Source organism: Musa acuminata, chromosome BXJ3-1 (genome assembly GCF_036884655.1).
Source record: "Musa acuminata AAA Group cultivar baxijiao chromosome BXJ3-1, Cavendish_Baxijiao_AAA, whole genome shotgun sequence".
NCBI lineage: Eukaryota > Viridiplantae > Streptophyta > Magnoliopsida > Zingiberales > Musaceae > Musa > Musa acuminata.
In genome coordinates this window covers 6132501-6160410 of record NC_088349.1, presented here as the reverse complement: position 1 = coordinate 6160410, position 27910 = coordinate 6132501, and the positions used below count along the sequence as shown (strand labels likewise).

The following is a 27910-nucleotide window of genomic DNA, read 5'->3' as shown; positions in this document are numbered from 1 at the left end:
CATAAGCACTAATCGAACTGAGGATCGATAAGAAAATAGCTATTATGAAGTTATAGAGAGTTGAGGGCATTCCAATCCTTTTTAAGTCCCTCAACAATCTAATCAGATAAAGAACATCAATTATCAAGCAACTTCCTTTCATGGAGGCACAGTAGTAGATAAGCAAACCAAAAACCATTACACAACAATTTTGGAGGAGCAGCAGTAGTTGTCACAATCAGCTTACAAGGAGGTATCACTTTCCATGATTCCAGTAATCAAGCTAGTTTTCAGTTCCCAAGTTACATGGAACTTCTTGGTCGGCAAGGTTTGCTAGCAAGTAACGAATTTTAACAGTCCTTCAGCAAGGTTTGTTCTTTAGCTCAGGTGGCTTCTGACAAAAGAGCTGACCTTCGATTGCTGATGATGATGGAGAAGTCTTGCAACCAGGGCTCTGCAAGTTGATCGAGCTCACTGATAACTGATGGAGGATGGATGGACTCAGCGGACTAGAAGGGGGGCAAACAACTCTGGGTGTCATGTCTGGAAGTTCATGCTCGGCCGTGCCAAAACTATTTAAAGCAATTTGCTCTGAGGCTATCTTGCATGCCCTTGCTAATAAGGAGTCAATATACTTCTGGTAAGCATCCATTCGAATCTGCACATGCTTCTGAACCTGATCAAATAGATGCGTTCAACAATTAGGATGATAGAATCAAGTATTCAATTGGCAGGGATAATGGTTTAGACAAAACAAGCAGATCCATGATTATAGTTGTTTTTTAAGTCCAATGTCCACTCCAGGTTGATATGTTTTGCTTGAGCAGCAGATGGATGGATTCTTACAAATTACTAGTCCTAGGTACTAATTAAATGTAAATTTACCTCAAGCAAGACAGGGTAGACTCATTAGAGAAACTAATAGATCTATAAGTTGTATAATCACAGCCAAAGAATAAAGATGGACAAAAGCATTCCAAAATACTAAGCACCTTCCTGCATATGCATATGTTTATGACATACATATATAGATATACATGTCCATGTATATATATATATATATATATATATATATATATATATATATATATATAAGCATGTTTGTGTTTATATAAGCATATAAAATATGTGTATATATGTATCCTATGTTCACAAAAAATAGAAAGTAGGAAAATTTGTTATAACCTGATGTTGCTTAGCAATATTTGTAAAGACTAAAGGCCCAATTTAATAATGTTGGACCAGAAGATGCCTAATTGTTACATTAAGCCATAAAAAAAAAATGTTGAAGAACCAAAATGAAAGCAAAGAGAACTAGATTACCTCCACTTGTTCATAGAGTCTTCTTTGCACTTCCATCTGTGCTCGAAGTGCCTCTTTGACTTCCTGACCCCTAAAAGCAAGAGCACAAATCATGTTAGTGTTTTCCGACCCCGGAGCCATGCACCATACAATATTTTGAATTATTAATCGATGCAAAACAACTCAAACTTAGGAAGACATGATACTGCTATCTTACTCATTCACATCAGGAGTAGGCACTCTTGGAGACAAAGCACTGCTGCCTGGATTCTCTAAAAGGTAGGAAGCTGAGATTTGGATTGAAAGAATTAAAGACAATGTCAGATAAGGTTCTAGTAAAATTAAATGATTAGTGGAAAGAATAATGAAATAAATGTATATATGTAAAAACAAATCAGGCTTTTGCAAGATCATTTATACTGAATGATAGAAATTTGTGCTCCATATAATTGAGTCCACCAATTTTCTCGTGTAAAAATTGGATATTCCAGATACTACTTTGAGGATGGGTGGTACAAAAGTAACCTCATTCAGGAATTTGTCTTTGCATTCACTTTGAGATTCAATCAGCCGTGTTGTAGTCTCATGTGGCAGCTCACGAGAAACCTTTTTGAAGTAAATGTGTGGCAAGATTTGTTAACAGCATCGAGACTTTAATAGGGAATTCAAGAGAGTGATTGAGTCTTAAATAAACCAGCTAATTAAGCTTGAACTGAGACAAACTCCAACCAATATAGCATCTACATAGTGAAGACAGGAAATCCGAATGTCTATATCTAACAAAGTCATTTGTTGAATTATTTGGAACCTTTTGAAAGCGCAGGTAATGAACAATAAGAGAATTTGAACATAGATAAGAGAAAAGAAGATAAACTTATGGACTCACCATCCTTTGACTGCTCAGTCATTTCTTTACCTGATTGCTTTCCTAGTCTGTATTTCTGGAAACATTAACATGAAACAAGTTACTCTGGAGAAAACAATTAAGAGTTTAGCAACAAAAAGGGCTACATGGAACTTCATGAAATGAATTAATTTTGACATGTCTATCAGTACCTGAAGATGACTCTTGAGGTGAAAAAGAGTGAGTCCTTTAACACCCATTGTCCGCATGATAGCCTTTGGCGTTGCCTCTGTCGTAATCATGTTACAGTCAAATGGTAAATTAGAACCAACAGTTTACAACCTCGACAAAATTCTAAAATATGACAGAACTAGGTGAGGTATTTAGGGTTCTGTATATACTATACTCCTGTGATAGCATTGGTAAGTAATGTTGTAAAGAATGTGTATCCATCTACAAAGAGACCAACCATAAAAATGAATGCCTAAATAAAAAGAAAAACATAATATACTCAATACCTACATTATAGCAGCAAACAGAAACTAAATTTTCGTAATTGAAGTTCATTTACATGAGAAATCATGTACAGAACAGTTATGTAAGCAAACAAACCTCAGAACAAATATTTTGACCATCATAAACAGAGAATGGTACAGTAACAGACCCAAGTTCTCTTTATTCTCATTATGCAGTGAATTAGGGCCAACAAAAGTGAGAACTAATGAGATAAGAAACTCAGTTATATCACTCTTATGCAGTCTATAGTCTACTAACTGCCCAGTATCGATATACAAAATATGCATCCTCTCTCTTCTCGAAATCAATCACATGCAACTTATATTAGTACATAAATACTACACATGATTGATCTTTGGCATAAAGCAAAGAACTGTTTTCCAAAATATTCATTTAATATATTGCTCTTCATATGTTAGTTTAACCAATCTATTCTAATTTTATACTTCTTAGATAATAAGTTTAAATCCAATAATGATTTGTATATTTTATGGATCTCAATGGCAGCAAAAGATCTTTATAGCCTACCCGAAATAGTTGGGACTTTGTTGTTGTTGTAGCATTTGCGTATTTTACATAGTAGATCTGCCATATATAAACAGGGACGATATTTGGGCCTACAACATTATCAGATTCATCATTTCTAGGGCATCTTTGATCTCGTTTTCTGTGGCATGAGTTGTTCATATAAAACAAATTGCAGGATCTATTTAATTTGTCTGCGTAAACAAATCAAACTTCTCAATTCTGATAACTTCCATTTTCTGGAATTATACAAGGGTGTCAAGAGTTCAAAACTCGTTGCAACATAAAGCAATGGCCTACCTGCCATTTGAGTTGAGTGATCCCTCTTAAGAGACAAATTTTGGAGCGGATTCGGGAGGCATCATACTTGAGAAGGACGAACAAGCAACAATATCAAAGAACTCGTAACGGGATCTAGAAGGAAAGCAAGAGCGGCCGCGCCAACCCGTCATTCATGGGACAGTGTCAACGAGTTCTACAGACTAAAGACAAAAAGACGCAAACTTGGTTGCCAATCTAAGAGGAAAACAGTAGGCCACCAAACCATAGATCGTCGGAAGCCACCACACCTTTCGGTCATTAATGGTGGAAAATCATCGAATACTTGGGACTAAAGGCAAAAAGGTACGAACTTTCGGGGCCCCCGAGCTGGGCGACGGCGTCGACGAAGCGCTCATGGAGGTCGGCCGTCCATCGGAGGCGCGGCTTGGGGTCCGCCGTGAGTACCAGGCTGGGGCCGTGTGCGTCCTCCGGTGGAATCGAAGCTTCCGGTCGGTGAATCAAGCCAGAAAACATCCTCCTTTCTAGTGGAAAAGCGATCTTGGAAAGGAGGAGAAAGGCAACCGCAGAGAAAGGGGAAAGGTCGAGCCTTTTTGGCTCTTAGCTCCAGTTATATATCATTTTGTCCTCCACGTACTAATTCGAGATGGCATTTGGACCCTTTTTGTGCAGGCAGTGGACCAATAGATAGAAAGCTAGGAGGTTTTTTATATGTATTTTTTTTCTCTCCGCTTTTTTTATTGCATAATAGTTGTTGATGGAGATGTGCGATCAAAGAAATTAACGAGAAGAGGACACGATCAAAAGAGTGAATAACAGAAACGAGGACGCTCTCATCTTCTCGTCCGAATCGACCGAACGAATCTCAGAATCCGTAAAACCCCAAGATTCGAAGAGAAAACACGACCAAAAGGAGAAAGGAATGGATCTTGGAACGGAATTCTAAAAGGCAGCATGAAAGCGAATCAGGGGAGGGTGCAGGGACCTGCTCGATCGAGCTGATGACCGTCTCGTTTAGCCCTTCGCTGAACGCTTCTGGTCTGTCGAAAGGAAGGGACTGGGATCGCAGACGGGAGCAGCAGCAGAGAGAGCGAGAGCGCGCGCGCGTCGGTGGTGGCGGCTGTGGGAGAGAGAGATGAATGATTCTGGGACTCCTGGGGGGGCCCACGAGTCAAACTAGCATGGGGACCGCGACACCACAAGAACATCGAGGATCTCATCGAGCGGGAATCTTGACGCGAACCCGGTTCGCCGTGCGTCGCGGAACCGTTGAATTGGATCGAATCAAGCATGTATGTTCTCAACTGCTCCTGACTTGACTCTTAGGATCGAGTTCACCGCACACCGGTAAGTAATCACAACAAACAAAAACAAATAATGCTTCAGTTAGATAAATATATAAGCATTATATATATATATATATCTTAATTTTCGTAAATTACATGTATTTACAGCCTTTTCTGTAAGGTTTTCTTCCTATCTGGCTTTCTGCTGAGTTGAACTATGGAGACTGTCGATGATAATTTTGGGCAGTGATTTAGTTAGAAATGAAAGAAAAATAGCTACGAAAATAACTTGATTACGTAAAAAAAAGTTGAACTCCATGGAAAATATTTTCACCGATCGATGTTATGAGAGTCAATTTATACGTATTGGATTGATTGATGATCGAATTTAATATTTATAAACTTTAGCACATTAAATTTGATAAAATAATTATGATTTTGATGTTTATAAAAATGGAAAACAAAATCCCATTTTTGGCTGTCACAGTGACGACTGGACGGAGTTTTCCTGTGGAGTCTCTTGTCGTTCGCTATAAATGCTCGCTTGTTCCTCTTTTCCACCGATTCGTCCCTCTTCCACCGCGTCCAGTGTAAGAAAGGCGGCTCCTTTAGGGCGTCGGCATCGCGATCTCGGCGGAATTCGCCGCCCGATCGCTGTGCTCTGCTGGAATCCGCCTCCGATCTGGCCGGAACCATGGCTTCCGGCAGGTACATGGCCTATTCGCCGTCCCCCTCCACCGCACCGCAGTCCCCTCACATCTCCGGCATGCGGTCGGCCAGTAGCGCCCTCGTCGAGCAGGAGAAGTAGGATTCCGCTCTTCCTGATATCCTTCTCGTTCGGAAGAAAGAAAAAAAAATGTGATCTTTCTGCTTCGCGATCGATTTCTTTCGCTTGTTTTGATTTCTTTGGTTTCATCTAGTAGAGTCAGCTATGTTTCTCTTATCTGGTCCTTTCTGGATCGCTGGGAGCTTTTAAAGACTTGATCTTGCTGTGGCTTTAGGGAAGCTTATCCTAATAGAAAGATCTCTCTGTTGTTGTTTGAGCTTTTGATGCTTCTATCGAGCGGGCTGTTGGTGGTATGATCCAAGAATGTTTTGTAGAAAGAGTTTTTCCTTTTCGTTTTTGCGTGTGAATGAGCTTTGGGACATTCAATCGATGCAAGGCTTCATTTTTAGAGTTACTTTTGCAACTTGTATTGGGTTATATGGAAGATCTACTTAGTTTGGATGTGAACTTTAAGCTGAGAAAATTTGTATTCTTCGTCTCTGTTAGTTGGCTGGAATCTGGTGCTTTTGATTTCACGAGCGTGGTTAGTTGTTTAGCATACTTCCTGTGAAAAGCGCTTAAATGAGCAGTACTTGCCAGGTACCTAACGGAGTTGCTAACAGAGCGTCAGAAGCTGAGCCCGTTTATGCTGGTGCTGCCTCACAGCTATCGCTTGCTTAATCAGGGTGAGTTTCTGTTTCTTATGGAAATCATTTTTTTTTCCGAACTTGCTTTACGATGGTCTAAAATCCACTACTTCTGTCGGTTCGAATAATTTCATGCCATATAAACCGTTTACTATGCTTCCTCATTCCTGTGTTTGCTTCTCAACTTTGTATGTTATCTTCAGCATCCCCACGTTAACCTTGGTAAATGACAAACCTGTTTTACCCCATCAACTGCTCCTCTCCTGATGAAAGATCTGGGATGTGCAAATGTCATTCATAAGACGAGAGCTTGATAATATTTTTCAGTGAGATGCAAGTAGCATGACTATCTGCCTAGTTTCTTAGTGTCCTAGCTGACATTGTTGATCATTTCAGTTGCTTTTTAAGAAATACTTGGTCATAATGAATGGAAGGATCAAATGTTTGGAATATCTATGTATAAATGTATATCCTATCGTTACACCGTCATATGTTCAAATAGGGAACTATTTGATGTGCTTCTGCTTTTAAAAAAGATCTTAGCAAGAAATAGAAGGCAATAGAATTAATAAGTTATTGGTTGGATATAAAACTTAACATCCTACGGCATTATATCTCATAAATATCTTTCCCAAAAGTTTGTGATGTCCCATAAAAAGGCAATAAACATGGTTTATATATATATATATATATATATATATACTGTTCCAGGAAGCTGACAAAAAAAAAAAGAAGATTTTTTTTGTCTATGTGAAGCAATTGAAGAACGCTTTATTGTGAAAATAATTGTGTATCTGATTATCCTACTGGAAAACTGTTTCCTATTAAATATGTACAGAAACTACCCTTCTAGTATGAATTATATTTTGACAAATTATTCCTTGATCTACAACAGTACTAGCTGGACTGATGTAAAAAATATGGTCTTTTGTTGTTGTCTAGAAATGTTGATAGCTGCACTTATCTCTAGAAATTGTATTTATCTCTTCTGATAGAACAATCTAAAGGACTTATTTTGAAAATCTGGTTTCTAGACCATCTAAAACCAAACTTTGATTTGATGCATCACTGGACATTGATTCAGTGAGCTTTTCAATTCATATGGAATGAATAGTTTCAGCATGAAAATACTGCATGCGTGTCAAGTGATGAGTTTTGCTTTATGCGGTGAGTTACTGAGTTTCAGGTGCATGTGCATGCATTACAGACAAAAAGGGTACTGTGTGATCCCTGTTCTGTCTATCACTATGACAACAGTAACTGGGTGTTTTGTATCATAGGCTTGTGCAGTAATTTAAAAAGTGTTAGGCCTCAAAAGACGTCAAGATCCAAAAATGCCCGAGACGCTAGGCGCTCGTCCAAGCGAAACGATGTGCTAAAATATAAAAATATATAATATAATTAATAAATATAATTATTTAAATAAAAAATATGCTATTAAATTAAGAAAATTAGGTACAAAATCATAATAAATAAATAAATCATAATAGTATATTTTTATTTTTTTTAAATAAAAATATATTATTAAATAAATACAATTTAAAAGTATTAAAATCAAAATAATATATTATTAATCTAATAAATAAAAATACTATTATTAGTATACGGTTAATAGTATAGTGAGAAGAGTGTGAGAAGACCGAGGCTGTTGAGGCAACGGCAGCGGTAGCAAGCGATAGTTGGAGCGGGAGCGGCGACGACAACGGGAGTGGGAGCAGGAGCTACGAGCAGCAGCGGGAGTGGCAAGCGACAACGGGAGTGGCGAGTAGCGACAGGAGCGGTGAGCAGCGACAGTAGCAACGGCAGCAGAGAGCAGCGATAGCGGAGAAGAAATCTCGACGGTAAAATCGTAAGTGTTAGGGTTGGGGAAGTCGGGGAAATCGCGAGAGGGAGCCTGTTATCGGTAATTTAGTTGGTTTGATTGAACCAACTAAAGCACCGGAGACCAACCAGACCTAAAAATCTGGTTCGGTCGCCTGGTTTAACCTAGGCGCTCGCCCGAAATGCCTGGCGCCTGGTCTCGGGCGAGCGCCCAGGCGACGCCTCTTTGAAGCGAGGTGCCTGAACATGAAGCGAGGTGCTCGGGCCTCGCCTCGCCCGAGCGCCTAGGCGAGCGCCCGAAGCGCCCAGCGCCTGGTCTCGGGCGAGTGCTCAGGCGGCGCCTCTTTGAAGCGAGGTGCCTGAACATGAAGCGAGGCGAGTTCCTATTGAAATCACTGGGCTTGTGGATGCTTTGCATTGCATTAGCTAATGCATGCATTTTGAAAATGCAAGGTGATATTGTTGGCAACTTGTATTAGCCAATGTTGTTTGAGAATGCAACCGAGTATCTTGAGATGTTTGGAGTGATGATGCAGAAAGTAAATATAGATGGAGCCCCAAGATTCGTTTGCAGGCATGCATTTATTCATGTGGCTAACTTGGTTGAACAACAAAGTGAGTGATTTACATGCAGATTACAAAAGTAAATGTATGTTTTTGGGAATATGCAAGCTACCAAACACACTTATCATTGCATCAATTATCCAATGTGGGAAAATTTTGGGCTACTAACACAAATAGGTATTAGACTTATAAAAATGGTCTATAACATGACTATCTAGTTCTGTACTTCAGAGTTACAAGATGAGTTGATCGTTATTTTGGAAGTAATGAAAGCCATACATCTAATGTGCTCTGTTTTCTCTGCAGATAATATATCTCTTAACTAGTTTCTTATTGGACTAGCTTAAGCTAATTCTTGTTTTTCTTGTTTTCATACTTGGTGATAGTTTTATATTGCAAACTTTGACATTTGGATTGGTATGGTTCTGATTGCCTGATCATTTCACCCATGCTTGTCCATTTACTGCTGACTAATTTAGTTTACAAAAGCTAACTGGTAATTTTTGAAATTGAAATTTTGGAGCAGAAATTTTACATTTAACCACGCTGTTGGAGAATGCTTCTCTTTTAGATCAAACTGGGCTTGAACATGGTAGCCCACTAATCAGTGGAGGATTATTTCCAAATGGAAGCACTACTGATATGAATGGCTGGGCATCAGCGTTTCAATCTGAAGTACGGATACTAACCATTAACATGACTCTTCTTTTTTTATCTGGTATGCTGCTTGTGTAATGTGCAACTTACATATTTTGGTGATGTGGAAAGCTAACACAAATTTTCTGCCCTGATCCAGATCATCCATTCTTTGTGTACTGTTTGCTATTAATGTAACCGTAGACGTGGTGTCTGTACTTTTGCATTCTCGACATAGTTATGTGCATCCATCTTAAGTTTAACCTAGTTGTCCAGAACCTTAGCCTCCTTTGTAGTATTATTGATCAATTTGAAGTATCCGATTCTGACAAAATGTGGATTGGTGAGTGGTTAAGGTCACTGAAGCATTCTGGGTCCCACCCTCTTTTAAGCTCATTTTGTTTGACTCAATTACCCAATTGTGTAGAAATGCTAGGCTACATATGATTATGGAGTACAGAAAATAAATATATTTCTCTCTTTTTCATTGATCTATTATAAAATCAGGTTGATTGTCTCCTTATTTGCATTAACCAACCAAGTATTTGCATTTGTTGTTTGTTTTAGTAACTTACCTTGGTTTTCCAGCTTTAGGTTTCTGCATCTGGAAGATATTATGAAAAAGATACATCATTTTTATTTGTTTTCATGTGAACTTGGGATGTCACCATTGTCTGTCAAATGACCCACTGTTTCTTTAATAGTCAAAAAAATTTTGGCATTTTTTGTTGTTTACTATTTTCTTACTTTATGAAGTTAATGTATGTTCTATGGCCTCATATAACTAAATGTGTTGTCCTTAGCTTTTGTTGTGAGTCGGTGGATTTCATTTGTGATGGTTTTTGCTTGTATCCTGCAGAGATTGGGTATATTACAGCCTTCATCAGGGAATGGGTGGGTTGGGCCACAAGGCAGCTCCTCTGGTCTTGTTGTGAAGAGAACTATTAGAGTGGATATTCCAGTTGACCAATACCCTAATGTATGCCACAGCTTCTTTCTTCTCAACTGTATATCAAAAATGCATATTACGTGAGATTTGTTTTTTAATGGTTGAGCAGTACAACTTTGTTGGTCGGCTCCTTGGTCCTAGAGGAAACTCTCTCAAGCGAGTTGAAGCAAATACTGGTTGTCGTGTTCTAATTAGGGGGCGGGGCAGCATTAAAGATCCTGCACGGGTAATCGTTTCCTTACAGCTGTTTGTACTTGTGCATCCGGCATGCATTCATGCTACTGTGATAACAGATCCACTTAGACAAAATTTATAAAGTTACAAGATCAGACACTGCTTGCTCTTTAGTCATTGTCATTCTGTGACTATCAGATGTGGCCAGGTCTTGTATATTATTTTTATGTATAGCGTGATGTTTTAGCAAACACCGCCAATGTCGGTCTCTAGTTTAGATGAAAAAGATTGAGGGTTGTGTTAGGTCATTGACAACAAGCCTAAAACTATGTCAGATTTCATGAATATGGATCTTAACTGATTGCAGCAAATGATCCATATAGCCAACCCCAAATAGTTGAGACTTATGATCTTGTTGTTGTTGTTGTAGCTTGATGTTTTAACAATAGCTCAAAAAGTTCATGGTTTTGCCCAACTAGTATCATCATCTAGAGAACTATAGAAGCTTGTTTAGCTTAGGTTAATGAAATGTTCTTAGTAGTTTAAAGATGCTTCTGCACTCAAGTTCCTTCTCTCATTCTGCTCTATCAGTAAAGATAACTTGAATTATTCTAGAATAACAACCTTCTTTTGTCTCGGCCAGAACTGCCTGCATTTTGCTGTCATTAGTATTTAGCCATTGTGTTCGATTAGATATGGTCACAGGAGGTACCTTTGAAGTTAGTGGTTAAGGATGCTAAAACTTTAAAATAAATATGATGTCATAGCGAGGTGTGAATGACCATTTCTTGGATACTATTATGTCTATGATTTCTGAGGCTAATTGAAATTTGGGTGTAGGTTCATGTCAGTATGTTATTCAGCTCAGCTCAGCAATTCAATAAATTCTTTGAACTCGAATCTTGTTTAGAAGATACTACATGTAATTTTCACTTTAAATTATACATTTTGCTATGTTTTTTCTTGCCACATTACACTATTATCTTCTTAACAAATACGTCAATTGTTTGTGTTTTTAGTTATTGGCATACCATGTACTTGGAGCAAATTTTAGCATTTAGGGTAAAGAAATTTCTTTGAGACCATGGAACTTGTTAAAGTTTTGGGAACGAATTGGATCTCAGATTTTGGAGTCTGTTGTAGTATGCTGATGCTCAATTTAAGCGGGCGAGCAATGGTTCTTCAGTTAAATGTACTTTTGGATTTATGTTGGTTCCAATTTAGACTTTATATTTTTCTCGATATTGCTTTTTATTATCATCTTAAGGAAAAGGAGACAATAAGGTGGATTCCATACTCGTATGGGTGGATAGTTGACATTTAGTAAAGTTGCTTGCATACTAGTGTGGATGGATACTTGGCATTTAGTTTCTTTTTCATGCTTCCTATAATTTTATGGTGCATTCCTGGCTTCAGTGATGTTTATGAAACCAGATAGTACGCATGTGTCTCATGTATGATTGTGTCAATTGTCATAATAGTCACTGGATCTACATCGTCTATCATGTATAGGAGGAGATGATGAGGGGAAAACCAGGGTATGAACATCTGAATGAGCCCCTTCACATTCTTGTAGAAGCGGATATGCCAGTTGAAATTGTTGATGCTCGCTTGTTGCAAGCCCGCGAAATACTCAAAGATATGCTGAAGCCTGTGGTATTGCTCGACTCTCATTCATGGAGTTCAATGTTGTTAATGTTCTAGAAAAAAAGACTGTTTCTTTTTCCTACTTTTCCTCTAGAGGATTCAGTTATATTATAGTCATTTCACATTGTTCCCCATCCTTATGCAGGATGAGTCGGTAGACTTCTTTAAGAAGCAGCAGCTGCGAGAGCTAGCCATGCTTAATGGTACCCTCCGTGATGAAGGCTCTCACACATCAGGGTCCGCCTCCCCTTTCCATAACAGCCTTGGCTTGAAGAGAGCCAAGACGAGGGGGTAAACTGAGATTGTCATTTAGCTGTCCCTGCTATGAGTGTCTGTTTTATCTTTGATAGTCATGTGCTGGTTAGTGTTAGCCATGCTTTGACTAAGGCATGGCTCTAACTATGGTTATGTCAGTGTCTTTCTGCTGGAGGGGGAAGATAGGGTTGTGGAGTTTGCATATATATGTGCCCTAGTCAGGAACAAAGGCCATGTTACTTTGACGCAATGTGTGATTACAATTTTGGTACTAGTCCGGGGGTGTACAGAAGAATCAGTGAACACGCCTTTAACCATGGTCATCTTAAAATGTCTTCCTTCCGGGAAGAGAAGGTTTTGTTTAGATTCGTGCTCGTCAGATATGTATCCATGTAGTTAAAACACTGTTTTGTGTGATTACAGTTTTGATGTTAGTGTGGAGGTATATGGAATAATCAGTCAGGTCTATATGTACAAATAGTGAGTTGGTATTCCCTCTAAGCAGATCTTCATCATCAGAGTGCCGTCGTTATGGATTCTTTAAGTTGTATTTGGACTATTTGGTCATAATGTCCTTAGTTTTGTGGATATGGTAATAAGTCTCCTGGACACTGCTTGTTTATGTTTTGACAATGTTAGTGCATTTTTATGGACCATCTGTTGATGCCAATCCTGTGATTGATGCAACCATTTTTGCCAGTAGTATGACATGTTTGATCACCTCAGAATTCACAAGTAAACCAGTGAGAATGTTGAATCTGACCTCCAACTCATAAGCATCACTTCATGTCTTTATTCCTTTAGCTGGTGGATGTGTTGTTACCAAACTCTGCAAAGGAACTCTCTTTTACTTTGGCCGGTGTAACTTCACAAGATAAAGCAGGCAACAGAGGAGGTGGAAGGTAAAATGGATGGATGCTGGCCTGCTGTAAATGCAGCATGAGACGAAGCTCTCTCAATATAATTGCAGTACCCTTGTTAAAAGCAAATTACATGAACTCGACAACAATATGAATTGCCAAGTCCAAGATATATGCTCATCTCCTATCAAGATTTTTAATTAAAGATTATTTTTATATTTACAAACATAAAATATTAAGAGCCATCTATGGCTAGTTGGAGTAGCAGAGTCTGAAGGAAGTTCCTTCGTGGGAGAGACAAATCGATGCGGAGAAACCACCAAGAAATGTTCATCTCGGATGGTGGTGTCCAATAATATCATTTCTTGATGTGGTCAGCATGCAGAGTGTGCATTTGCTTACCATCATAGCTACAAAAAGTAAGTTTCTGAAGTTGTTCGAGTATATCTTCCTAACATACTTGATCTTGAATTTTGTACAACCGCGATCGAAGAAATTAATGAAGTCAAACTCATTGCATGACGAGTAATTGCAAGCGAGGTTATAAGCATATCGAGTGCTTAGGCAAACACCCTTCGTGGAAGAGATGCAGAAGAATTCACATGATAAAAAGCAAATAACTTTTGTTGAAATACCAGTAACATAGTCTCGGTGAAGGTAAGAATGAGCTTTACAATATTGGTGGTGATGCAGTCAGCTGGTGCAGTGACTACCACTGTGATAGCACTCGGTGTTTCTGAATGCTAAACAATCTACTCAGTCCAAACAGGGAGGATGCCTTGAGCTGCCAATCTCTTCTTCACCCAGAAAACTACTAGTTTGGCATTGATTCTCTTTTCATCGATGAGAAAGGGTTCAACCGTGCTAACTCCTGAGCCATACGACGACAAGGAGAACCCTTTAGGACCTGCAGCAGGCGGGGGAGAAAGCCAGTGAGTTCTTGGGTTGCCACAATGGAGGAGGACATGACACCGAGAGAGAGAGAGAGAGAGAGAGAGGTGGTACCTGTCAAGACTCCGTTGGGGAAGAAGGCCCAAAAGGAGTAAGGAATGCCTTTCTTTAGGAAGGATCCTTCTAGCTGTTAATTTTCATTGGCCACAATAGAAATCACTCTTAGCAAGAATTTAAGCAGGATGTTCGTTTAACACCGAATTTAACGCTATGTGCACTGAAAGCTTCTTCTTTGATGATACAGGGAAAGGGAGATGCAAAAAAGATGATTCATTGTCATGATTTAGATCAGGTGTTTGTGGAAACCATTTCTTATCTATGGGTCTCACATCAAATATGAGAAGAACAATTTAGTTTTGCTTCTTTAGTCCACATTAGCACTTAGAAAATTAGGCCTGTGATCCAATTAAAATATTGTGGAATGGTTCGGAGAATCACTGACCCTGTTATCCTGAAAGGAGATTTCAATCTCCGAGACATCTTCTTGGGCCTCAAGACACTCCTTCAGTGAAGGAATCACCTCCTCTTCCATCATCTCCGGCAATGGTCTCACGGGGGGTTTCTTGGGCTTCCCAGGAGCATCATTTGCTGCTGCTGGTGCTGCTGCCTTGGTCGCCACCTCTTGTTTCTTCACATCAGTAACTATTACAAACAAATCACAGCAACTCAGCTGTTGGCCTAAACAACAAATCAAACTTCTCCCCAAGAGCTGTAGTTATCGATCATACATATGAGCACAGGCGTGTTCACCGCAATCACTACTACCTCTTACCTCCATGAAACAGAAATCAATTGAAGCAGCTAAATCACAAGTACCTGCGGCAGTGGAGGACTCTTGTATGGCTGAGCACACAACGGTGCCATGGGTGAGCATGATTCTTCCTGGCTCGTGTCGACGATAGCCAACCATTGAAGCCCTTGAGAAGATGGAAAAGCTTGCATCCATCACCTGCCTTGTCAAGGCGCTGTGAATGTTGATGGACTGACAGGCCATGGTGAAGAAGGCCAGATGACAGGGAGCTCCAGTAGTTTCACAAGTGTGAAATAAAGAGTATTTGAATTGGCTGTGAGGTGTGCAATGGATTGGAATTGTTTCCACTGGCAAGAGAAGAGGAAGGGAGGGCAGGGCTCAGCCTTCAGCAAGTAGGATGCTATCCTCCACAAGTGTTATCTGTGGCCCTTCTTTTTCTCCTGTTCTTGTTTTCTTCCTGAGCTAAAAAAAGCTAGGCTTGAGTTCAGAGCCCGGAAGGATTGTTGTTGAGTTTAGGAGACCAATCTGAGCATTTGAAATTATTGTGGCTCAAGTTTTCCTCCTTTTCCCTAATGATAAGAGGGATTAAACTAAACTATATATATAATTAATCTTAGAAAGAACAGCCTTTTGTTCTAAATTCTTAGAATAAACTGTTGGAATGGATTCTTAAAGAGTCCATTGGATTTCTCACAAGCATAAAAGTTTCAAATAGAGGTGGAATTTTTTTAATCAAGAAAAAAAATTGGGTCTATCATTCACATTCAGAATATGCTCGTTATGTGCATACTTTAACCTAAATCAAAATCAACAATATGAAAAGAAAAAAAAAAAAAGGTTAAACAAAATGATTTTTGTCATTGTATTTTCTGATTCTGATGCTTATCACCACTAATAGCAACAAAGATTCTGATTGGATTACCATCAATCCAAAAAAACTTTTAGAATGACATCTTCCGCCAAACAAAAAAAAAAAAAAAAAAAAAGAAATTTTGGTCAAACAACTCAGTGGAAATATGCAACCTGGAAGTGAAACTATTGCCAAAGTAATATGTTTGAAGGATTAGAATTGATGCTATCTACATAGGAAATCTTGTTCCTAAACTCATCCTATCGCCAGAACATAAAGACCATGCCAACTTTGCTGTGTTCTCTGGAATGACCTTTTTGCCCTTGCAGTCAAACCACCAAAAACTATAGTACCATGATCTTCATGACCTCAGTGACCCAAAACATTGATCATGAAGAAGTTCCACCACAAATGAAATGAAAAGGTATATGATAAGACCCTAAAGTCTTATCGTAAAAAGAAGAAGAGAAGGGGATGATCACTTCGAGGGGATCGGCCTCCTTGATCGCTTCGAGGGGATCGGCCCTCCTTGATCGCTTCAAGGGGATCGGCCTCCAAGGATTTGTCAAAAGATAAAATAATATTTTTCATAGATTATTGAAAAGAAGCAATTACATTCCTATTTATAGAGTTCCACCCAAAGTCCATCTTGAACTCTAATAATAAATAAATATTAAATAAACCTCTACTTGACTCTAATTGAACCAAATCGACTCAATAAACAACTGGACTAAACAAACTCAATAAACATTATTCAAAAGCTCATAAAAAGGGTCCTAACAGTTCCTCCCTCTTCAAATGAGCCTTGTCCTCAAGGCTGAGCAGCATCAATCTCTAGGAGCTTCTCTTTCAGCACTTTAGCCATAGACTATCTGTAACGCATCACAACCCGTTGATCAAGTAAGTATGATCCCCACTTTTTAATAGTGTAAGCAACAAGTCGATCTTTCAATGTAGCAATAGTTGCATGAAACTTCTGGCCCTGTATAATCAAATTTATCTTTGAACCTTTGCTATCACAAGTGAAAATCCGTCCATCAACGATCTTTACTTCGAATCTGTCATAGTCTTCAATGTGGTGGGCCAATCGGTCAATAGTCTCACTGTCCATAAAATTATTAGTGCTACCAGTATCAATCAAAACTATAACAGGCTGATGTTCTAGAGTTTCGCCAACTTCCATAGTTTGCGGGTTAGAGTAGTCGGTTAATGCATGCATTGTATATATGGTAGGTCCAACATCTTCATTAGAATTTATACCTTCATGATCGGAGTCCACATTCTTAGCTTTCGGTTCCTCTCTAATTGGTTCAATCATCAGAAGTTGCCCTTGTTTACATCGGTGCTCCATACTCCATTTTTCATCATAATACAAACCCCTTGCTGATCTTTCCTTGCTAATTTTTTTCTCATGTAGATTTGCAAATGAGATCGCAGCTATCATAATACGGGGTTGACGAGCCTTAACTTCACACTGGATCTCTAGAATAAGCCCTTCAATAAATGTATCCAGAAGTTATCGGTTCGACCAATCTCTAGCTTGATTTGATAATCTTTCAAACTTACTCTGATATTCTAACACTGTAGAAGTTTGATGAATTTTGGTGAGCTGGCAATCAACATTCTCATATTCGGATGGGCCAAAGCGAACAAGAAGTCCTCTTTTGAACTGCTCCCACGAAGGAACTCCGTGAAATGTTTCATACCAATCGTACCACTGGAGTGCATCTCCCTCGAGTTGGATTGAGGCCACTTCTACCTTGGATTCTTCGGGGGTTCTGTGAAAACGAAAAACATTTTCTGCCTTAGAGATCCAATTGGTCGGATCTCCATCTTTCCATCTCGGAAATTCCATCTTCATGTGTGAGTAATTTGTGTCATAATCTTGGGGCCCTTTTCCTGTATCTTCATATCTGTGCAACGTAAAACTTGAGCTCCTACTTTGTTGAAATTTACTAAGGCTCCCCAGTAAATCTTTTTTGAAATCATTAAGTACTTCTTGTAACCGGTTCTCAATTCTAATTTCCAATGCTTCCATTTGTGCTTTCACTGAGTTATCGGTGGCCATTGCGTAAGACTGCAAATCTGTAATCTCAACTCCTGTTTTTGGTGTCGGACAAGGGCATCAACACTGTAGATGCGAAGTTACCGAGGAGGTGGACGCCAAGGGCAGTGCTACGGTCGTTGCGTTGGAGGAAGAGTAGCTGCCCTGTTTCTATCGAGGCGTGGGGTGAGAGCGCCGAGGTTGGAAGACGAGACTGCGTTGATGTGGCTACAGCGTCGCCAAGGGCCTGTCACTGCGGTGGTTGCGACGGTGCAAATGGAAGGCAGCGTTTCTCTGTCTCTACCGCACTAAGAAAGCGTTGGTGACGTCGATGGATCGCGTGCGGTTGAGGACACAACGGTGTCGTTGAAGCGACCGAAACAGAGCTTGCTGCGTGTGCTGTTGGAGGGAGGCTGCGGTGGTGTTGCCGAGGTTGAGGCTGCAGGGGAAAATAGGAATCGACGGTGGCAGGCTGGGCGGCGAGCGGCGTCGTCGCTGGCTGGGCAGCAGCGGCGACGGTGGTGGCAACCGTTCGCAGCAGCAAGAGGATTGCCCTGTTTCGGTCACCAAGGGGGCAGAGCAAGGGGGAGTGGCGGCGGTCGTTCTCGCCCGAGCCAGGGGGAGCGGCGGCTGGGAGGCGAGCAGCGGTCGCCGCACGGTGGCTGGCAGTGGTGGTGGGTCGGCTGGAAGGCGACGGCGCTCGAGGCGTGGCTGCGATCGACGAGGGGCTGCGGCAACAGAAGAAGCTCTGTTTCTGCAACCGCTGCAAGGAGGGGCTGCGGCAACCGGCGGTTGCGGCTGCGGTGCCGGCGGTCCTTCTCTCTCGAGCGAGATGGGAACGCGAGGAGAAGAGGTCGCTGGCCAGGTGATCGAGCGGAGGCGATGCGGCTGGGAAGAAGGGCAATCCGTGAGTTGCCCTGTTTCGGTCGCCGCGAGGAGGGCGACAATCGGCCGCTGCGGCTGCGACCCAAGGGAAGGCGGGCGGCGGTGGAGAGGCAGCAGTGGTGGCGCGGCTGGGAGCAGCGTCACCAACGATCGCCGAGGAGGAGAGGTCGAGCGGCTGCGCTGCGACGCAAGGGGAGGCGGGCGGCGGTAGTAGGGCTGGGATGGACGTTGGCAGTGTCGTCTCCTGGCCGGGGAACAGCGGCGGCGGTGGTCGCCGGCCGGGAAGCGGGGCGATGGTGGGCGCTGGCCGGAGAGAAGCAGCGGCGGGTGGGCTGGCCGGAAGCAGGGGACGCAGGGGTGGCTGCGGCTTCTTCTTCCTCTCGTGTTTCTTCTTTTCCTTTTTTTTTTTTTTTTTTTTTTTTGAACGAGATGACGAACTACAGCGAGAACGCCGAGGATCGCTGCTCTGATACCAAATGATAAGACCCTAAAGTCTTTTCGTAGGCTCTAATACCAAATGATAAGACCCTAAAGTCTTATCGTAGGCTCTGATACCAATTGATAAGACCCTAAAGTCTTATCGTAAAAAGAAGAAGAGAAGGGGATGATCACTTCGAGGGGATCCTTGGCACGTTCCCGACATGCCAAATGATAAGCACAGAAAAGAGTTGCCTTGTAGTGGTGGTGGGGAAGAAGGGAAGCAAGGTTGCGGTGGGTTGCGCCAAGGATCGTTGCTCTGATACCAAATGATAAGACCCTAAAATCTTATCGTAGGCTCTGATACTAAATGATAAGACCCTAAAGTCTTATCGTAGGCTCTGATACCAAATGATAAGACCCTAAGGTCTTATCGTGGAAGAAATGGGAGAAAATGGAATGATAATGATCACTTCGAGGGGATCGGCCCTCCTTGATCTCTTCGATGGGATCGGCCCTCCTTGATCGCTTCGAGGGGATCGGCCCTCCTTGATCACTTCGAGGGGATCGGCCTCCTAGGGTTGTCCAAAGACAGAATAATATTTTTCATAGATTATTGAAAAGAAGCAGTTACATCCTTATTTATAGAGTTCCGCCCAGAGTCCATCAGGACTTGAACTCTAATAATAAATAAATATTAAATAAACATCTACTTGATTCTAACTGAACCAAACCGACTCAATAAACAACTGGACTAAACAGACTCAATAAACATTATTCAAAAGTACAGAAAAAGGGTCATAACAGTTCCTCCCTCTTCAAATCAGCCTTGTCCTCATGGTTGAGCAGCATCAATCTCGGGGAGCTTATCTTTTAGCACTTCAGTCATAGGCTATCTGCAACGCATTACAACCTGTTGATCAATTAAGTATGGTCTCCACTTTTTGACAGTGTAAGCAATAGGTCGATCTTTCAATATAGTAATCGTTGCAAGAAATTCCTGGCCTTTGCTATCATAAGTTAAAATTCGTCCATCAGCTTCGAATATATCACAGCCTTCAATGTGGTGGGCTAATTGGGCTGCAACTTTCTTGTCCATAAAATTATTAGTACTATCTGTATCAATCAAAATAGTGACAGGTTGATGGTTCAAAGTTCCTCCGATTTTCATAGTTTGTGGGTTAGCATAACTAGCCAATGCATGCACTATATGTGTGATGTCTTCAATATCTTCATCAGTTTTCATACCTTTATGATCGGAGTCCAACTCTTTTACTTCCGGTTCTTCTCTAATTGGCTCAATCATCAGAAGTTGCCCTTGTTTACATCGGTGCTCCATACTCCACTTTTCATCATAGTACAAACCCTTTGCTAATCTTTCCTTAAGTTCTTCTTGGGTTAGTCTTCGGGTGTCAAGGCTTTGGTTGGGAATAGATAGGGCTGGTGGCTTACTGATCATCTGGTTATTGTCACTTCTGTTTCCATGATTTTTCCTGTTGATTTTTTTCTCATGTAAATGTGCGAATGAGATCGTAGCTATCATAGTGCGAGGTTGACGAGCCTTAACTTCACACCGAATCTCTGGAATAAGCCCTTCAATAAATGTATCAAGAAGTTATCGTTCCGACCAATCTCTAGCTTGATTTGACAATCTTTCAAACCTACTCTGATATTCCAACACTGTAGAAGTCTGACAAATTTTTGAGAACTGTCCATCCACCTTCATGTATGAGTAGATTGTGTCACAATCTTAGGGCCCTTTTCTAGTATTTCCAGATCTATGCAATGTAGAACTTGAGCTCTCACCTTGTTGAAATTTACTAAGGCTCCCCAGTAAGTCCTTTTTGAAATCATTAAGTACTTCTTGTAATCGGTTCTCAATTCTGATTTCCAATGCTTCCATTTATGCTTTCACTGAGTTATCAGTGGCTATTACGTAAGACTGTAAATCTGTAATCTCAACTCCTGTTTTTGGTGTCGGTCAAGGGCATCAACACTGTCGATGCGAAGTTGCCGAGGAGGTGGACGCCTAGGACAGTGCTGCGGTCGCTACGTTGGAGGAAGAGTAGCTGCCTTGTTTCTATCGCTGCGTGAGGTGAGAGCGCCGGGGTTGGAAGGCGATTGCGTTGATGTGGCTGTAGCTGCTGTGACCCAAGGGGCGATCGCCGAGCAACGGGGTTGAGACTGCGGTGATGGCAACCTGTGGTTGTGGCAGAATATGCTAAGCAAGGGGGAGGCAGCGTTGATGCGACCGAGGTTGAGAAGAGGAATCGATGTTGCGTGTGCTACTGGGGTTGAGGCAAGGCAGCGTACTTGCTGCTGTTGCTGCGTTCGCTGTTGGAGGGCGACTGCTGCAGAACGAGAGGTTGGTCGTTGGCCGGGAGCGACGACGGTGGTTACAATCGACGGCTACGGCAGCAGAGGGTGCCGCTGTTTTTGTTGCTGCGTGGTGGTTCTGTTTTTGTCGCACCACCGAAGGAGTTGGCCGGAAGGAGCACGAGCGGTTGAGGAGAAGGCTGCGGTGGCTGGCAGCACCGGTGGTCACTGGCCGGAGCGCAGCGTTGGCGGTGGAGAAAAAGGCAGCGAGCGTCGTCGTTGGCCGGGAAGTTGCGATGCTGGAGATGGGAAACAGGGTGCTCTGTTTCTATCGTACCACAGCCGGAGCCGCTGGCGATGCTGGCAACGGCGGCGCGGCGGTGATCGTGCGGCCGAGAAGCAGCGGCAGCGGTGGAGAAGGAGGAGTCGGCGGTGTCACGGTTGGGAACAAGGGCAACCGGTGAGTTGCCCTGTTTCTGGCACTACGGATGCAGAGCAAGGAGGATCGGCTGCTGGGAGGCGTGCGGCGGTCGTCGCACGGTGGCCCGCAGCGGTGATGAGTCGGCTGGTCGGCGACGGCGCTGGAGGGGAAGAGGAGTGCTGGAGGCGGCGCGGCTGGTGGAGGCGCGGCTGCGATCGACGACGGGCTGCGGCAACAGAGGAACTCTGTTTCTGCAACCGTTGCAACGAGGGGCTGTGGCAACAGGCGGCTGCGGCTGCGACCCAAGGGGGGGGCTCGGCTGGGGTTGCGGTAGAGATGCAGCGGTGGTGGCGCGGCTGGGAGCAGCGTCACCAACGATCGCCGAGGAGAAGAGTCGAGCGGCTGCGCTGCGTCGCAAGGGGAGGCGGGCGGCGGCAGTAGGGCTGGGATGGACGCTGGCAGCGTCGTCTCCTGGCCGGGGAACAGCGGCGGTGGTGGTCGCCGGCCGGGAAGCGGGGCGATGGTGGGCGCTGGCCGTGAGCAGCAGCGGCGGGTGGGCTGGCCGGAAGCAGGGGACGCAGGGGGTGGCTGCGGCTTCTTCTTCCTCTCGTGTTTCTTCTTTTCTTTTTCCTTTGTTTTTGTTTTTGTTTTTGTTTTTTTTTTTTTTTGAGCGAGATGAGACAGCGAGAAGGTTGAGCGGTGGTCGAAGGTCGCTGGCCGGGGAAACAACGACAACGGTGAAGAAAGAGTTGCCTTGTAGTGGTGGTGGGGAAGAAGGGAAGCAAGGTTGCGGTGAATCGTTGCTCTGATACCAAATGATAAGACCATAAAATCTTATCGTAGGCTCTGATACCAAATGATAAGACCCTAAGGTTTTATCATTTGATATCAGAGCCTACGATAAGATTTTAGGGTCTTATCATTTGGTATCAGAGCAACGATCCTTGGCGCAACCCACCGCAACCTTGCTTCCCTTTTTCCCCACCACCACTACAAGGCAACTCTTTCTCATATTCGAGGACCGATCCCCTCGAAGTGATCATCCCCTTCTCTTCTTCTTTTTACGATAAGACTTTAGGATCTTATCATTTGGTATCAGAGCCTACGATAAGACTTTAGGGTCTTATCATTTGGTATTAGAGTCTACGATAAGACTTTAGGGTCTTATCAGTATACATGACTATAAATAAAGACATAGGAGGAAGAATGTGTGGAGGAGAGTGAAGGTAGAAGCAAACTTTTCCCTCTCCTCTCTACTGCTTTCAACCATCTCTGAAACCAACACTGGCATTCTTGGTGTTCAATGAGAGGTGGGGTTTTGTCTTGTCAGGCCACTGATGGTAAGAAACAAAAGTTTTCTTGGTTGAGCATTGCACTGTGCCTGGCTCATGTTTGTTGCAGGATGTTTATTGTGCATAAGCGGAATTACCCAATCACTTGTTCACAGAAATTAATTATCAAAACTTTTAGACACCAGGAAGATTAATCAACTAAGATTTATGTTTAACTTAAAGCTGGAGCAGCTTCAGAAGAATGAACACTGTAAGAACAGGTAGCATTTAAGGTTGAGCAAGCTGCAGTAATGACAATAATATAAAGAACCAGAAAGATATCACCCAAGTTTTTTTTATGAACCATAAAAAAGATTCACATCAGCTGATGGAAGTTAATAGAAGAAAGATTTTTATCACAATGTTTGAGAGCAAGAACTCGAATTTCAACTGGAGATACCTTGGCAGGTAAACTTCAATTAAAACTGAGGTAGATATTAGGGTTCTTAGGAACTTGCAGAAGAACACATCCAATGTGCCAAATCATAAACAGCAGTAGCAACATAAAGATGAAAGTATAATTGAAGATATCAACTCCTAAACAAAGAGCAGAAATTAGTTGGATGAGTTTAAGATTGCAAGGAGACTAGAATCAGAATAAGATTACAATTTTAAAAGGTATAAATCACAATTACATTACACAAGCATGAGAGGCCAGCCATGAAAATAGAATTGAAGATATAAACTCCTAAACAAAGTGGAGAAATATCAGGATGAGTTTAAGATTGCAAGGAGACTAGAATCAGAATAAGATTACAATTTTAAAAGGTATAAATCACAATTACAATACACAAGCATGAGAGGGAGCAAGAGGGAGAGGAACAGGATATTTAGACATCAAATCATCAAATCTGCAAAGAATGCATTCTATGATTATTCCAAAAGGTGCAGTCAAATTCAACTGAAATTTCAAAAAATCCACTATTTAGCAGATTTGCCGACATAATTGGTCACCATTGTAGAGAGCAGAAGGTAAAACTCATCCTTTATTTATGCATTTCTTTTGGAATAATGGTAGAATGCATTCTACTATTATTCTAAAAGGTGCAGCCAAATTCAAGTGAAATTTCAAAAAATCCACTATTTAGCAGATTCGCCGACATAATCTGTCACCATTGTTAAGAGCAGAAGGTAAAACTCAGCATTTATTTATGCATTTCTTTTGGAACATGTACTATCAAACGTAGACCAAGTATCGGTGTATCAGATATAATGACACCACAACAGTATCATAAAAATGTGTACAAGAGAATAGGAACCAGAAATACACATAGAAGATAACAATTTTGTTTTTTTTTTTTTCCCCACCATTTAATTGCTTGCAGATGCACAGTGCAGTAGGATCTATCAAACCAGACTTTCTGCCAGCATTTAATGTATACCAAATCATTTTTACATGATCCAGACTCACTTCCTTTTACCATCATTAACCTGCAGAAGAAAAAAATCAGTATAGATACCAAAACACTTGAACAAATGTACTGTTCACTTTCTTATATACAAAAACTTATATCAGCCCCCTTCAGCAAATAATTGTTGGCATACATGTAAAAGGATTTTTTACAGGAAAAAGGTGAATTTATGAAAACTCTTGATTTTGTAAATCAAGAAGCTTGTCTTGAGTAAATCTAAAAATAATATTTGTTGATATCAGCACTTAACTATAATATGCATTCATTGGTACTGTGGCAAATGGATTCACCAAAACCAACAAAATCCTAGCACCAGAAAAAAAAATGCAAAACAAACACACACCCCAAAAAAAATAGCTTCCAGTGTCAAGGGAAAATTTAACAGATAGTACATGCATATTTTGACAACATTAATAAAGTACGATACAAATTGTGTCCCAAAATCCACTTATACTCCAGGAACCACAGATACAATCAAGAAAACAGTTTAATACAGCACATGAATAGAAATATTAAATAACATGGGTAGATAAAGTAACAAATTTCAGAGTGATAGTGCTTCCAATAATATAAATTTTACAGGCCTTTGAAGCAAATAGATTAATCATCATTAACTGCAGGCTTATGTTTCTGAAAAACATATATGGAACAGGAGTAGAGACCACGGTACCTCACTAGTTACTACATTGCCATCTCAGCTTGCAATGCAGCAAGTTCGTCTTCTTCAGCAGTATTTTTCTGGGGAGCAAGTCGGGCTGGTACTCTACCAGCAGGAACATGCACTGGAGCAGAAGGAGCAGTTGTAGCAGGCTGAAGAAGCTGTTCCTCCAACTCTGCTCCCTCCAGCTCTTCCAGTTCTGCTTCCAATTCATCCTAGCATAGCAAAGTTTAAATTGTCAATCAAGAACAAGGAAAAGAATACAGAAGAAGATTGATCACAGCGAGGAGGTATACTTCATCAAAATCAGCTGCAGCTCCAATAGGAGTGGCTAATGCTTCCTGAATTTGTTTCATGTTCTCTGTCTGTTCATTAATCTCGTCCATAGTCTTGTCAACATCATCAATATTACTAAAAAGAGAGCAAAGGAACAACAGTCAGATTCATGCCTTCTTGTTTACTGTTGCACAAGATGTCAGAAAAAACAAAAGTACAGTAAGGAGCTGGAAAGGCAAAAATGGCCAGACCAGCCATACACAATTCAGAATCAGCATCATGTAATGGAACAATAAGTCGATCAAGCCAGTGTGAAAGCAAGTTTCAGTGTACATGACAATAATCAGTTGTTACTTGCTTTTAAGGTCTAAAGCCTAGCCATTACAACAGAAATATTTCAGAGAACATGAACAAATATGAAATTGAAGTCATGTCTACTTACGTTGCTTTTTGCATAGCCTTCATTGCAGCTGCTCCAGTTCTCAATGCATCAACAGTCTCTGTTGTAGCTTTTGCACCTTCCAACATTATCATCTTAAGTTCCAAAAAAATAAAGACATGATCAGAAAATGATTCAGCAAAAGAAAGTCGGAAGCATATCATGGAAAATCATTAACATCTTCAATATCAATCAGTACCTGATCGTGAATCCTCAACTGGAAGTTTCCAAGTTGCTCAACTTGTTGCTCATAAAGTCTCTTCCTCTTCAAGCATTGTATAGCAGCTAAATGGATGAAAGCAGAAAGATTATTAATAATTTTGGGCATGATAAATAAAAACAAAATGGCTTTTACCACAAGGCAACAGGCTATAATGGTTGTAATAAAGTCCATATTGATTTTTCAAATTTTGTACAATGTAGGAAATTTCTAAAAGGTCAATGAAATATGTCATGAAAAACATAATGACATTATTACTAAGAATCTTTACATAAATATCATTTAAAAAAAGGACATAATGGCATATGCATTGGGTCTTGATTTTCCATCCATATACCAAAAGAACATCAAAATTTACTAAAAAGTTCATAAAGTTAACTACCCTCTCTCTCAGCAGCTAAAAGTATACTCTTAGTCAAAGTTATCAGAATCAAACCATGAAGCGCCTTGGGTCGCTGGATCACTAGTCAGACCAGTGGGTCAACAGGTTAAAATGCATATTTAATTAAAATATAAAAAATAATTAAAATTACATATAGTAAAAATCTAAAATATTAAAATTAATTAAAAAAGGATCAAATTTATACAAATGAAAATAAAACTTTAGTTATATAGAAAAAGATAAAAATGGTATCATCAACCAACATTATAAACATAAATGTTTATCTAGATAAAATGTTTAATAACACATGATAAAATTTATGCTAATCCAATTCAAAATCAATTGTTCAATGATATAGAAGAAATAATTTGTCCAATATCATTGTCATGACTTATTAACAAACACACATAAATTTTTGATCAAAATGGACACATTTTTAGTCATCAAAATATTCATTCGGTAATTCTACCCCACAATAAGTCAATTCCATATTATACTTTGAATTTTCAAACTCAGTTTTGTTTGTTGCAATATTTGTTGCATTCTTTAAATCCAATTCTACTTTTATAGCTTTCATGAGGTCTAACTTGATCTCTCTCATCTTCTTCTTCATCATCACTGAAATCCAAGTCATCAAGATTGAAAGTTATTAATTTTAATTTATTTCTCATATTTATCCTAATTTAGTGACTGATGTAGATATCCTCTTAAACAAATAATAAGAAAAATTTAAAGATATTGAAGTAATCTTTTGTTCTCTTACAAAACCAAATCAGTTGTATGCAAATCAGTCGATTCATTCGGGTTATCAAGAAAGCCAGTCAATCGGTTCATTCTGGTTTTCCAACACATCTAATCCATTAAGTGACTCGAACCAGTTAATGATCTAGTTTCCGATTTTTCAGGTCCGACCATCTGGTTCGGTCTGGTTTTGATAACTATTCCTTTAGTTGTCAAAATAACCCAAATACCCCCTTTTATATATGCCCTTGTGTGAAATGGGGCAAATCCAACCTAAGGAATATTCAAGGGATTATATTGAATTTGGGTATATATGTCCTTGTCGTTGTGTCACGGACTTAGCTGGTTTTGCCTAAGTCATGCGGCACCCTTGCGTGTCCGTCCGCAAATGTCAGCCTCCCCGAAACCTCTCATAGTCCCTTAGGACCTACAAAAGAGAAAACGGGTTACAGAAAACGTCTCACTCGGGATCCACAAGCAAACATTTCCGAAAACACTTCATAGACAATGCAAATTACAAACAGACTTTACAAGCTCTAAACAGTTGCACAACAAAGGGTCAAAATGATCCACTACAGACCGAAAATCTCTCACAAGTGTCCACATGACACAATCTTTATTTACAAGCCTAAAGCGGCTACCAAACCCAACTAAAATGGGACTATTAAGCCTTCGGCCGTCCCTCTACATGCTGTGCAAAGCGTGAACATACCAAAAGACACGGACATACATAAGCATTACATCAAGCATCCTGTTTAGAAGTTTG

At 40.8% G+C, this 27910-nt stretch overlaps 4 protein-coding genes across 7 annotated transcripts in view; 1 reads left to right on the top strand and 3 right to left on the bottom strand.

The window, feature by feature from the left end:
* Positions 1-120: 120 nt before the first annotated feature.
* LOC135628535 (protein PHR1-LIKE 2-like) lies at positions 121-4100 on the bottom strand. Of its 2 annotated transcripts, none has more exons than XM_065135259.1 (6): positions 3799-4100; positions 2338-2414; positions 2198-2222; positions 1499-1568; positions 1303-1372; positions 121-655 (listed from the first exon to the last, which is right to left on the bottom strand). In XM_065135259.1, exons 1-6 carry the CDS (start codon positions 3959-3961, stop codon positions 341-343), a joined length of 720 nt encoding a protein of 239 aa, XP_064991331.1. In that variant the 5' UTR covers positions 3962-4100; the 3' UTR covers positions 121-340. The 2 variants fall into 2 exon arrangements, with proteins under 2 accessions (XP_064991331.1, XP_064991330.1); XM_065135258.1 differs by having other exon boundaries at positions 2168-2222; positions 3799-4096.
* Positions 4101-5278: 1178 nt separating this feature from the next.
* Positions 5279-12846, top strand: LOC103984110 (KH domain-containing protein At5g56140). Of its 2 annotated transcripts, none has more exons than XM_009401554.3 (7): positions 5279-5535; positions 6098-6183; positions 9101-9204; positions 10025-10144; positions 10224-10340; positions 11801-11944; positions 12081-12846. In XM_009401554.3, the coding sequence occupies exons 1-7, from the start codon at positions 5426-5428 to the stop codon at positions 12228-12230; spliced, it is 831 nt and encodes a 276-aa protein (XP_009399829.2). In that variant the 5' UTR covers positions 5279-5425; the 3' UTR covers positions 12231-12846. The 2 variants fall into 2 exon arrangements, with proteins under 2 accessions (XP_009399829.2, XP_009399821.2); XM_009401546.3 differs by having other exon boundaries at positions 9056-9204.
* Positions 12847-13653: 807 nt separating this feature from the next.
* LOC135629732 (uncharacterized) lies at positions 13654-15129 on the bottom strand. Its single transcript, XM_065137605.1, has 4 exons — positions 14818-15129; positions 14444-14643; positions 14056-14128; positions 13654-13957 (listed from the first exon to the last, which is right to left on the bottom strand). The coding sequence occupies exons 1-4, from the start codon at positions 14993-14995 to the stop codon at positions 13803-13805; spliced, it is 606 nt and encodes a 201-aa protein (XP_064993677.1). The 5' UTR covers positions 14996-15129; the 3' UTR covers positions 13654-13802.
* Positions 15130-24148: 9019 nt separating this feature from the next.
* Positions 24149-27910, bottom strand: part of LOC135628413 (vacuolar protein sorting-associated protein 32 homolog 2-like) — a 6862-nt gene continuing 3100 nt past the window's right edge. For both annotated transcript variants that reach the window (XM_065135048.1, XM_065135049.1), the window contains exons 4-8: positions 26001-26086; positions 25805-25896; positions 25383-25497; positions 25099-25301; positions 24149-24447 (exon numbers count right to left, since the gene is read on the bottom strand). In XM_065135048.1, coding sequence (XP_064991120.1) covers positions 25110-25301; positions 25383-25497; positions 25805-25896; positions 26001-26086 — 485 coding nt within the window. In that variant the 3' untranslated portion in view covers positions 24149-24447; positions 25099-25109. The remainder of the gene's footprint in view (positions 24448-25098; positions 25302-25382; positions 25498-25804; positions 25897-26000; positions 26087-27910) is intronic.